The following is a 13,160-nucleotide window of genomic DNA, read 5'->3' as shown; positions in this document are numbered from 1 at the left end:
TACACATACACCCAATTTAGCTCTCTCACCGCCTGGGGGAACACACAAGGCCTTACTACAAACCAGCGGGCGCTCTGCTGGCCAAGGCTCTCACTGCTCAGCCCTCTGCGTCGTGTCGCTGCGGGCGCACGCATGCTCTGGCCGCGGGCAGAAAGCAAAGATACCGGGGAATGTTCTGAAGCACACACATATATGTACACACACACGAGACAGAGGTCTGAGGACAGGGTCTTTCTTGCTCTCTGGGATCTCTTTCCTTCCAGCCTACATCTCCTCTTGCTAAGCTCAAGGCTGTGACACCGAAAGCCTTCAAACCTCACCGAGTTATGCCGAAACTGAGGACGCTCAGCCCCTTAGAGGCCTGGGCCTTTTTGTATTTGTGTTAATTTCTATTTGCTTCTCTTTTAAAATATGTTAAATAGAAGCAACCTCTTGTCAAACTGCCTGTTCCCTCTCCGTGCACATGGCTGAGAACAACTCCACTCACGAAGTCCCCTCCTCTGGCACAGCTTTTCCTCCAGCGCAGGCGTCACCGATGTCACCTCCTAGGTGCAGTTTAGCTGATTTCTCTGGTGGCTACATATCGAAAAGACCAGTCTTTAAACAAGCGTATACCAAATCCAAGTGAGTAACTAAATAAAAATGACTTAAGACGTGGTGTTAAAGGGAAAACAGCATTTAGCACATGCTTAGCTCCGGAAACCTTACCGTCTGACCCCAGCGTGGAAAAAAGGCTTACGCAACACACAACCAGAAGCCACCAAGCAGCTCTGTGACTGCTTTCATCGAAAAGGTAATGTGATGACACGTTTTAAATAGATATGCTTTCAGACTAACCAAAATAACCAATTTGGAGACAACTGTAAATAAGATACTATGAAAAAAACACTAGAATTTGAAGCAGGTAAATTAAAGTTAGCCTTATACCAAATCGGTATTTTTGCTTATCTGAAAAAGAAAGCTTACTGAAAATTTTGTTCACATAAAAAGTATAATTTTGTTATAACCTCATAAGAATTTACTTTAAGCTGTTTTAATTTTTTGCTCTATCAAGCCCATACTTTGCCACTATGTCTGTTTTGGAGAAAAGAAAAGAAAAAGAGGCCATCAGTTCATGACTGGTGCCTCCTGCATGCCTGGGAGATGCACGCAGTTAAGAAACCAACGTGCTTGTTTTCACAGCTTCTTAACCCTCCACGCTGTCAGTAGAACAATTTCCTTTTCTACCAAGAAAGTAATTTCCAGTAACTCATAGCAACTGAAATATGTTTAGGTACTGAAGGAAAAAAAAACACACACACAAGCCAACACAGCACCTTTCTCTGACTACTTCAGTTTTATGTCAGAGCTGGGACTGCCTTGAAATAGTAGGCAGGCAGCACTGCAAGCCCATTCACTGTCCGAAGACTTGACACGTTTCTTTCAGTCTGTCTTTAAGGGGGTAATGCTGCTCTTTTTCCTGTAGCAACAGGAAAATTCTGGCAGAAAAACTGCCTTACGGATTCTGATGTTCAGATAACGTCATTCAACCAGAACAAGCTTCTGAGGAGACAGCGCCCACCCTGTGTTTTGCAACTTATGTTCCCTGTGCACACAACCACCCACAGTTCATCGTCTGTACCTACTTTTCATTAACACCTGAAGTAATACCACTTTCCTACCAATTCCTAGTAGACAAGGAGTAAATAAACCATTCAGCTGAACTCTCCAAATTGAAAGAACATCTTCTAGGTAGGTCTTCTTGGGGGGCATCACAGCCAATAAAATTTTTAAAAATAATCTCATTTCTACTGGATAATTCGTTTGCTGACAGCTCAAATGCTTTCTTATGACTTACCATCCTCTCTCACAGCTGCCCAAATCACAGCACACTGTGCTGAGCCCACAGCCTCTGGAGGCCTGTTTTTGCCTTGGGATAAAGCTGTGCAAGGAAGGTGCAGCAGGCGAGAGAAATCTGGGTAGACGGTGTGTATTTTAGTTCTAGCCAGAAAGCAGAACCACCCAGCAAATGGAGATCTTGATATTCCAGTGTTCACAGTAACCCGGGAGTGGCCTTTCTGGTGGCTGTCCACAAAGCCACACAGCGGGTGTCACCTCCCAAGCCGCCCAGACTCCAGCTGTCCCCACGTCCCTCCCGACGTGCCCGCCGCAGCACATCGCCCACCGGAGCACCGCGGCCACCAGGTGCCCGAGGGGATACCCAACGGCACACGCACGATTTTCAGTAAAGGTACAGAAATGGAGCTGGCTCGCACTTCTGTTCTCACAACCTCCATCACACATGACCGAAAACGACCAAAAGGTTCAGAAATTGCTAAGAGGGCAGCAGCAGCAGCACTGCATAAGCCACCGCTTCCATAAGTACCAAGGCTAAAAACAAAAACAACAAAAGCGTACAGCAAGGCGACAGCTCCTGGGGGCGATGCTCAGACAAGACACTTTCTCTGTTAAAACGGAAAATGACACAGGAATTTGGGCAAAGATACTGCTCTGGCTTGAACAGGCGCAATGCCAGGATCTTAAGTCAGGGCTGAACCGAGCTCGAAGTTTCTTCATTTATCTACTAAAACAGATGGCAGAGAACTGCAACTTGGCTCCTGTTTCTTTCCAGTTATATATCACACAAACTGAAAGGGTAGAGGGTTTGTGATATAATAAAAAGTGTTAAGTTTTGTTGACATTTTAGCTGGGCTGAGGGAAAGACACTGCTAACGAAGCACACATCTGGATTTGCGTCAAATACCATGAAGGGGCAGAGCACAAACAGTACCTGTATTACAAGAAATAAGACCGTTTCTCTGATGGATTTTACTCATTTCAGGTCAAAATCCCCAGTGACGAAGTTGTGGAAGTATCCTGGAGAAACAGAGCCGATCAGCGGGGTGTGAGGATCATTTCCATTCGTCGAGACAGCTGCTTTCAGCAAAGCCCAGTGCTCAAGCTACCGATGCAGGGCTGCTGCTGGTTCACTCACCTGCTCAGGCTGGAGTGGACAGGAGGTGTCTGCAGCACAGCTGGTTGCTACTAACAGACACAGACAGCACTGCAAAGAGCCCCTCGCATGTACAAAACGAGGGTTTCTTCCAAGGCCATAGTTTCAAAGAGAGAGGATGCACAAAAGGCTGAGGTTACCCAGGCTATCACCCCAAAGACATCAGGCAAGGCTGTTTAAAATAAAGAGCTTTTGGTGTAGTCTGGCTACTTAAGTCCAAAGCTTAACCATTTGATATCGGCTACAAAATTACTTCTTTCAGAAAAGACAGAAAAATTCCAAAGTAAAAATTCCGCTGTACTTGTGGCCACGTGCTGCACACACACACTGTTAATATTCTATATGCAGTTTGTGTAGCGTTTTGTATAATTCACATGTTTGAACAAGTTTCTCTGTAGTGCATTGTATTCTGAATAATAATATCTACAGAAGCTATCAGTTTCAGAAGAGGAAAAGGTTGAACTTCTTACGTAAACGTGCAGAATTACCTCAATTAAAAGCTTTGGTAGAGCACCAAGCAACAGCACAATGCATTGTTGCAAAAATAAATAAATCATTTTTGATACAAAGACTACATAGTAACTGTTCACACTTCTACCAGAGCAGAACACAGTTGAGCATATATTTTTAGAAATAAGCGAGTAACCCTGCAGAAAGGACTGCCCCTCTTGAATGGGATCTTTATGGAGAAATTCCTTAAGCACAGCAACATCGCGTACATTTTGTGCAAGTTCCTCCAGAGTATTTCCCCTTTGTGAATTCTGTTACTACTCGGTACAAGGTGGAGCAGCTGGTGCATTAGCAAGTCATTTACAAACGACTAAAATTACTTCCTGTTTTTAATGGGCATAACTTTTTTTCCCCCCCTCCAGCAAATACTATACAGAATAAGGTTTTCTATGCACACCACGCGCTCAGACTTTTGTCAAGTGCTCGGAGACGAGCTGTGCTCTCAGCTGATTCTGGAAGTCCACCGCAGCCACCCTGGATGTGCTAGCGCGACTGAGCTCTGCATTTTTCCTGACGTTACTCACAAACATGTGATCTTGCAGACATTCTGCTCCAGATGTAGCAAGAGGAGAGCGCACAGCCTCCAAGCATGAAACCACCGTGCGCGTTACTTTCCACTTGTACAGCACGTCTCTACAGCGGTCGCCTCTTGCATTAAACCAAAATTACAGCAGAAGTTTCAGGCTCCGAGTCACATTGGGCCGGTTTGTTCCAGAACAGAAGCCTGAATTTGTCCAAGCTGTCACTAGGAGCATACGCTTACTCTGAAGTGTGCACACAGCAAAGGATAAACCCCTATGAAAATACAGGGAGGGCGACCTGTCAGTCACCAAAGGAGCTGATCATTGCAGAAGAGCAAGGTCTGGGACCTGGGTCAGGTCAAAACACCTTCGGTCACCAGAAGACAAATGGTGGAACTGCTTCAGAAGAGAAGGAAGAGCTCGCAGTGGACAAACCGGCACAGACACCTCTTTCTGCCCCCGCGACCTTGTCTAGAGGAGGAAGGAAAAATCGGCACCTGTAGCTCTGCAGGAACACCTTCTTTCAATGCTTGCCAAGCCTACTGTAACACACACATAAAGGAGCATTTTTATTCCAGTACAGCTACACATACGCACAGGGACCATGACAAGAAGCCTCCCACCGTGGCGATCAGGTGCCAGCTCACCTCGGCTCTGCAGCTGAGCACAGGAGCAGAGCCCATCTCACGAGACCTCTGCTTTGTTTTTTGGCAGTGGGGCCCCCTTCAGATGACAGGGGCACGCCCCAACCAGCAGAGATCCCGGCGCTGGAAGGCACCGCACGGCCCACCTGCTGCAGCCTCTCCTCAGAACCATTTCTCACTTAGAGGAAGGAGCTGAGGCGCTGGAAGGGGAACAGAGAACGCCACCGCTCTGGGAGCAGCGCAGCCGGCTGGCCTCCAGCACCTCGTGCCATCCATGGTGAGGAAGCGGCCTCGCCACGTCCTCCCAGGGCTCTGGAGGCAGCGCCAGGCCCAGCCAGCACAGGAGGAACCGACATGAAGGGTGCTAAGGCGAGCTCAGGCAGGGCCTGGCACCCAGCCGTCCCCAAAGCATTTGGTCCCTGCGAGTTCTGCGGTCACACACCCCTCACACGACACGGTGCTGGTCCAAATTAACTCCCGGCACCGCACAGTAACACAAGAGGATGGCAATCACCCACTGGGCCACTGAAAACCTGCCCCTGTCTCACAGGGCAACGCTGCTCCTCCAGGGACCACACAGCCCCAGCTCCAGGCCCGACAGACATTTCTGACAGACATTTCTGACAGACATTTCTCTGGGACACGCTGGATTCAGCAGCCCATACCCACCTGGAGAAGCACCAGGAGACCTACAGACCTCCTTCTGGCTTGGAGACCTTCACCAGAAAGCGTCAAAACCCCGTCTGTCTCCAGAGGAGCTTACTGGCAGCAATTCATTTGCATCTTTCTCCTTCCTCGACGAAACTCGACTGAAAGCACTGGAAGGTATGTAAAAGCCCAGATGACAGGAAATGCAAAGCAGAATTTGGCAACAAGAAGTCCTTTGGAAAACAGCGATATATTTCAAAATACAGGCCAAAGTCATCGTAGCAAGAGAGAACTGTGCATAAATCAAACATCTATTAAAAACTAGCTGCACTCAAGCTAATGAACGCAACCAAAAAGCCAAAAACTCTTTCAGAGGTATTACAGAAAAGGCAGACTTAAAAAAAACTTAAGGGACATTAAAAGGCAGAAATGGGCTTAATAAAAACACAAGAAAATTTCTGGATTTGAATCATCTTAAAAATTATGGGACAAAAGCTTTTCAAATTCACCAGATAACTGGAAATGATGAAAAGCAGGAGCTATTATAAAGTGAAGTCCAGCTAAAGCTCTTTTTGGAGGTGTTAAGACTTTGAGGTGGTAATATTCCAGTAATTTTACAGCCCCGGTGAAAAATTTGTGGAATGCCAGAAGTGAACAAATATCAAAACACAGCATTTCACTAATAGCAGTTGTTGGTCAGACTGGCTGCCACGGAACAGCTTGAAAAAGCCTCGTGAGGTGCTGTTAGGCTAATAAATTTGCAGGCTATGTAGAACTAACATGGCTGTGTAAGAGACTTGACTCCCCAGCCTTGGGCAGGCTCTGGTGCAGCAGAAAAGCCCCTCGCTGGGTGGAGTGGGATACCTGGTTTGCTGGAGGAGGTAAATTCAGTAGGAGCTCTGGCAGTGGTTTAACCAAGCCAAAACTCCAAGATGTCTCTCAGACTTCGGCTCTGATGACACCACGGTGTCCAGATGCTGCTAGCTCTGAACTCCTGAGGCTTCTAATAAAGCTGTACCTAAAAATTGCAGAGCAACACAGTAATCTTTGCTGGTTACCCCTGCTCTGAGCACAGGAGGAACAAACGCAAAATAGTCCCTGCAACGATACCACACCATTTACGTCAGTGCTAGCTACCTTCAGAAATAATGCGAGCACTTACCAAGAAGTTCTGTGGGTAAAACTTTGACTGGAAAAAGAACGTAAAGACAACTTTCATGTTCCTCCTTTACCTCACTCCAGCCTCCCTCATGAAAAGTCCACCGTAACATGTTGCTAGCTGTCTCCAAATCCCTTTGCAGTGTAGATCACTCTAGAAGAAAGAAGCTCCTGGCTTGAGAAGCAGCTATGCTGTTGTAAGAAAGCGCACAGCATTCTTACTGTGCAAGGCCAACAGCTCTGCAGAGGAACTGCCTGGTGAGGCACCCCGGTGTCACACTACCCACTTCCAGCTCTAGGTTTATTGCAATTCTCTTGATGAATCCAGCTGCCAAAAATTATGTGAAATGAAACAATTCTCAGGATACCATTTAAAGTCACTGCCACAGAGAAATAAAAGCAGTCTGGCCTGATGGGGGATACTTGCCTAGACAGACCTCAGGTAACACTACCTTGCAGCCAGCCTCAGGCCTTTCATCTCTCATGAACCAGGCAAAGCACCACCAATAAAGGAACAGCACCTCTTCCAGAAAGACCCCCAGAAAGCACTGTTCCAGAATGACTGGAAATGGCCTTCTCCATGTAGAAAGAAAGTAACATTTAAAGTTATTTACTCCTGTATTTTCCCACTTGGAAAGCTGCTCTTGTCCTCAGAAATACCCAGAAAACCAAAGCAAACCCCTAAAGGAAGAACGTGCCCAAAAAAACTCCATACGGTTGGTAAGACTCGAAACTAGAAGGGGTTCTTTCAAGCTTGAACAATTACCACACAGCTGTACCTCTACAACAGGTGCTTTAACAAGAGCAAAACAGAGTTTGCAAACATCAGTGGAATGCCCCTCGGGGTGAGATGGTTCTTTAGAGCTCCCTAGGTTAAAAAAAAAAAAAGACACAAACTTTTATTGAGGTTCAGTGTAAAAAGAACTCCTAATTAATAATCCCGCTAACCTCTCGCTAGGTGGGAAGGATGTCTAGATATCCAAGAGAGCAAGCACTTAAACTTGATGCACAGGATGGAAAGAAGCACTGCATTTCCATCCACCCATAACCCCAAAATGTTCCAGTACTGTGATTCCGTATTACAGGAGCATCCCTCCCCCTCTGGAAGAGGTTAATAGTACTGCAACCCCAATTACTGTCTCAACAGACTCACCCGCACACAAAAATTCTGCTGCAGCCCTTACAGCTCTATTTACCATCGGAAATACTGTCCACAAATTTCACAAGTTAGGAAGAAACGTATCTTAAGAACAAAGACATAAACTGAGACCTCTCAGCAACTTCCTGAGCTTTGGGCTCATTCTACCGAGTGCGTTTTGAAGAACAAAACGATGGTCAAGGTATCAGTGCTTTTGCAGCTCCCTCCTCTCCAAAGCACTGAAGTGCACCGCGAGGAAGCCAAAAAAGAAATACCTGCTTGTAAGCAGCTTCTGTGGCAGTTGGGAATCCAAGCGCCCAGTGGAACACCGTGTGCGCACACACAATACTCAGCAGAAACGTGTGGCTGCTTCTGCTTAGTTTAAGGAAGTTTTTGAAAGATTGTGTCCACTTTACTGGGGAGATCGATTAGAAACAAGGTTTCTAATAGGGTTCATTTAATTGGTATTTAAAAATGTATACACATTTTAGACACTTGTACAGCACACGATTCACACAAACAGCTTTATGTATTTTTATAACATGAATACTCTGCTTCTGAAATTCTAGAGAACAGCATACCTGCAATCTCAAGTTCCTAATGACCATAACAGCCCAAGCCTGGGCTCGGCTAGTCCCATCTCCTGTCACCAGCAGCGGCCACTGCCAGATGCTACAACACGGCCAGGGGATCCTATTTATAGCAGAAGTTGCCCTCGGGGAAAATCCACTCACGTGAGTATTATTTGCAGTAGACAGCTGGTACTCTACACCTTACAGCTTAAGGGGTTGTCTCTTCTCTAGAACACTTGCAGGTGTTCCTTGTAAACATATTTTACTACTAAAACTTTGAATGTTTTTGCTCTTCCTGTGAATGCCTCACTGTGCAGAGACATTTCAGTGTAAGGACCAAGTCTGCCAACTGTCCTCAGCCAAGCTGAAGGGCTGAACTACCAACATGTAGTGGATCTGTTGTGACTTCCTGACAGCGCTTCCGTAACATAAATGGCTCGTGTATGTGGGGAAAAAAGACCACAAAATGGGAAATCACCAAATACTTCACAGTTGCTAACTCACTGGTCCCATCACGGAGCTGTTAACCGCTCCAGCACCTAGCTCTGAAGGACCTCCAGTTTGGCTGGACTCCCTCTCAACACCCATCACAGACAGAAAGATTCTAAGCAGGAAAAAAGATAGTAAAGAAAATACTTTGCCCCTGAAAAGCATTATGTTATTTTTGAAATAACGTAAGTTCAGATAAGTAGAATTTATGCCCTAGTAAATTTTCACAATAAGCCCAAATGAAATGCAAAGTATGTTCACAGACAAAAAAAAAGCATCAAAATCATCCTTATATGTTTTGCTATACTGATATCATGCCAGAGTAGCTAGATTTCTCTCTTTAACATTTTAATCCCTAAATATATTAAGTGAATTCATGCATTTTTTATGGGTATTCTAAAGCCTCCTCAATAAGAGGACCAAGCTTTCACAGTGAAGGCAAACAACAATAACAGAGTTCACAATATTTGGAAAAAAGTTCTGTTATTTAAAACATAAGCAATAATAATATATCAACACAATCTTGTACCACTGAAATTGATGAGAGTGTTGCCCTCAGGTTTGCTGGAAACACAGGAACAGACTGAAAATCCAGAGTGCTTGCTTCCAGTCTCTAAATTCACAGCCGTAATAAGTAATGGTCTGTGTTTTGTGCATTATCCAAAAGTTTCACCAGTAACTGATAAGGCCATATATAGTGAGGATTAACTCAAGACTTATCCCCATTTGGAAAACAAAAGAAGCCATTAGGCAACATGCCTAGAGGGCATCTGTATCAGTCCTCGAAATATAATACTTGGCTCTTGTAAGAAAGAGCCAGGTCTCGCACTCCCCCCTGTCTCCACCAGGAGAACCATCAGCCTCCTCTTGGGATTTTACACAGGTCTGCCAAAAAATAAATAACAACTGCAAATTCACTGGTTGCTGGTTGACAGATCACATCACAAAGCAAAACGGCACTACGCAAGCGGAGGAGGGTAAGGCAGACAGCGTGACATATCTTTTTGAAAATTCACATCCAGTTTGGCACAGAACGATGCATGTTAAGAGGGAAGAAGAGACGCCTCCTTGCAGAGTACTCACTTTCACTTCTTTCAACACAGGCGTGATCCCCACACTTCTGCCCCAGGGTCTGCATTGCAGCTGTTGAATTAACCGCCAGTCTCCATACAAATTCATCATTACCAGCAGTCTTAACAGGGTGGAAAAGGCACGGCAATTATAGAGACCAGCCCTAGTGACCCTCCCCATCAAGGGTCCTGAGCCCAGTATTAAGCTGATTTAGAAAACTGGATGACATGGACATAATTGCAGAGTTTTGTCTCTTAAAAAATAATACAAAAAAGAAGAAAAAAAAAAAAAGGGACCACCTTCCAGTAAATGGCAGGGAGGCGCGGGAGCAGCTGTGACCAGTGTCTGTGGAAGGCACGCTGTAGTTGTAACAGCACCGGACCTCACGCAGCGTTTCCTGCCTGTGTAAGGACACCACAGACCCGTCGATACCGGGATGCTTCGGTTACTGAAGTTATGCTCCTGACCACCTGAACTGCCGTCTGAAATTCTATCAGGGCAGCTACACATGCCACCCCGTAAGCTGAGCGCATCAGCCAGGTATCTCCCCTTACAGGGCAACCCAAGGGCTGGTCATCTCTGAGCCTGGTGGGTAATAAATGTCAGGACGGGATGGAGGAATGCTTTATGACATTGGTAGAAGAGTTTCAAGACGTGCACAACTCTTAGTAGCGAAGCGCGTTTGATTTGAATTCGAGTTGAAAACTTTGCACTTTAAAACGATTTTGCAGGCTACCTTTTGGCCACTCCAGCCAAGACTGGGACCGCATCGCCTTCCAGCGTAGCAATTACCTGTCTGTGCAACAGCAGCACTTCATTTCGCAGCCACAAAAAGCTCCAGTCCCTGCCCTAACCTCTGCACCGAGCCCTGGGTGACGTCTAGGCCCCGGCGCAGGGGTGCCGAGGGAAACGTCCCCCTGCACACGAAGAATTTTGGTGGACCACCAGAGCCCAGGCTGTCCCTGGCGAGGCCACCAAGGCGCAGGCCGCTGTGATGGGGGCAGATCCCGAGCAGCCCCAGGGGCTCGGGGCAGCAGGACGGGTTCTCCTGGAGAAAATACTCCCCTCTTTTTTTTTTTTTTTTTTTTTTTTTTTGCCTGCCGGTGTTGTGCTTGGCACCTTTCGGTGGATCCAGTCGTGTTGCGGTTAGATCGCGACAAACCTCACACGTAACCCCTACGCTTGGCTTGGCTGTAGGGGAAAACTCGGCGTTTCCAAACCCTCCCCTCCCGCACATTTTTCAGGTTGCTCCCTGCGGATCACCAGCCGCCCGCCCGTGACAAGCGGCATGGCGCCTCCTCGCCTCCCCCCCCGGCCCCGAGCATCCCCCGGGGAAGCCACCGAGGGCCCCGCACCGGCTCCGGGGGCCTCTCAGCGGCCCGGGGGGGTGCTGCAGGCGGCTGGGCGGCGGCGGGGCGCGGGAGGGGGGCTCCGGCTCCGGCCCCGGCTCGGCGCCCCCGGTGGCGGGGGACGGAGCCCCGGGGCCAACGGAGCGGGCGGGGAGGCTGAGGGGAGCCGGGGAGCGGCGCCAGGAGGGGCCCCGCGCTGCCGGGAGAGGGCTGCGGGGGAGAGGGCTGCGGGGGAAAGCGGGCTGCGGGGGAAGGGGCGCTGCCGCCCTTCTTCCTCCCCTCCCCTCCCCTCCCCTCCCCTCCGCCTCCGCCTCCTCCTCCTCCTCCTCCTCCTCCTCAGCCCCTCAGCGGCCGCAGAACTTCGGGGGCGGGGGGGGGGGGCGCAGGGCGGCCCCGACCCGCTCACCTGAAGACGCAGTCGTCCCTCGCGTCCCTGGCGGGGGAGACGAGCCCGTGCTTCTTGTTGAAGAGCTTCTGGAACAGGGTGGGCGGCATCTTGGGGCCGCCGCTGCCCCCCGGCCGCCGCCGCCGCCGTCGCCCGCCGCCGCCGCCGCCCGCCGCCGAGCTGCGCTGAGCGCCGTCCCCTCGCGGCTGGTTCCGCCCGCCCGCCTCCATTCGGTGTCACAGTCATATGACGGCCATTAGTCACCCGCCGCGGCCGCCAGGGGCGGGACGGGGAAGGAGCCGCGGCCCCCGAGCCCGGGAGCGCCCAGCGGGGGGAACGCGGAGCCCGGCCGGGAACGCGCGGGGGAGCCCCGGGGCTCCAGCGGGGGCAGCGCGGGGCAGGGCGAGGCGCGGCCCCGCTGCCTCCTGCCCGGGGAGACGCGGCCGGGAGCCCCGCTTCCGAGCCTCTCTCAGCCCCGCAGAGGCTGTCGGAGCAGCGTTCCGCTGCTTTCCTGCGTTCTCGTCTTCTCCGTTAAAGCCCGGAGCTGCAGGACCCCAGCTCCTGCCCCACGAACCCAGCTCCTGCCCCCTTTCTTCTCGCCCGGCCCCGGCTGGGGGCAGCTGAAGGGGCCTCTCCCGCACCGCAGCCCCGACAGAAACAGCGCTCAGCCCCAGCCCTCCGCGAGTCAGGCGACGGGAAGGAAGGTGGACCGCAGGCATTTGCATGCAGAGGAAGCCATCATAACAAATAAAACATCCGTCTGCAGAGCGGCATCGGGGACGTGATGCGCTGCGGTTGAAGCCAGAACAAATATAAGCAAAAAAAAAAAAAAAAAAAAAAAAAGTTCGATAGATTTTATAAAATCAAAAGGAATTGCAGATTTTATTTATTTTGCAGAACTGTTTATTAACACAGCTTTAAACGAAATGGTAACACTGGATACAGTTAACAGCCTCCTTCACTGCCTCCCTCTGTAGACACAAGACTAGCAGAAAGCTAATTAATTAAGAACTGGGTAAACAGAAGTGATTCATTGCTTTCCCTAGAAAATGGAATTAAACTAAGACATAATGTTACTATGATGTAACATTACATTAAAATACTTTTAAAGAAGGATAGTTTAGTGGGTAACACGTGCAGGGGATGGTTCTGTAGATAGATGTAACCAGCCACCTGGAGGAACTCTTGCTTTTCACCTAGTAGAAGTTGATGATGATTATAATAGAAACTAGGAATTAACGTTCAGATGCATCTTTTCCCCTTTGTTCTGTATGCAGGATACACCTGCCTGCTGCAGATATACAGACGATTGATCTTTAGGCTTTCACATGGTGAAAGAATATAATACCTTCAAAGTCGGCACAGAAATACAGTTTCAAATAAAACCTTCAAGTAGGGAATAATACAAAATCATAGAATTTGGCCAGGAAATGCAACTGAGCTTTCAACAGTTTCATAATTTACAGCGTTGAAGATTCAGCTAATCTCAAATGCATTAAAATTCAAGTTGACAGCGTCCCTTTAAAATATTAATCTGTTCCCAAAGCTCCTAAATTAACAGCAAGGGATTCTGAAGCTTGGTTAACATACCTTAATCAAGGTAGCAGACATGATGGACAGTAAGAGAAAATGAGATGAATATGTGATTAACCATCCATTTTCCTGTAAAAACCTCCCCACAGA

General features: G+C 48.4%; 1 protein-coding gene across 2 annotated transcripts in view; it reads right to left on the bottom strand.

Annotated features, from left to right (window-relative positions):
• FNIP1 (folliculin interacting protein 1) overlaps positions 1-11,655 on the bottom strand; it is a 64,138-nt gene extending 52,483 nt beyond the window's left edge. Inside the window, exon 1 of one of the 2 annotated variants that reach the window (XM_040573972.1) lies at positions 11,499-11,655. In XM_040573972.1, coding sequence (XP_040429906.1) covers positions 11,499-11,587 — 89 coding nt within the window. In that variant the 5' untranslated portion in view covers positions 11,588-11,655. The remainder of the gene's footprint in view (positions 1-11,498) is intronic. The other variant, XM_040573973.1, reaches the window with a different exon arrangement.
• Between the last annotated feature and the right edge of the window lie 1,505 nt (positions 11,656-13,160).

This window comes from Cygnus olor, chromosome 14 (assembly GCF_009769625.2).
Source record: "Cygnus olor isolate bCygOlo1 chromosome 14, bCygOlo1.pri.v2, whole genome shotgun sequence".
Classification (NCBI taxonomy): domain Eukaryota; kingdom Metazoa; phylum Chordata; class Aves; order Anseriformes; family Anatidae; genus Cygnus; species Cygnus olor.
The sequence above is the reverse complement of the archived record's forward strand: the minus strand, read 5'-3'. Positions and strand labels throughout refer to the sequence as shown.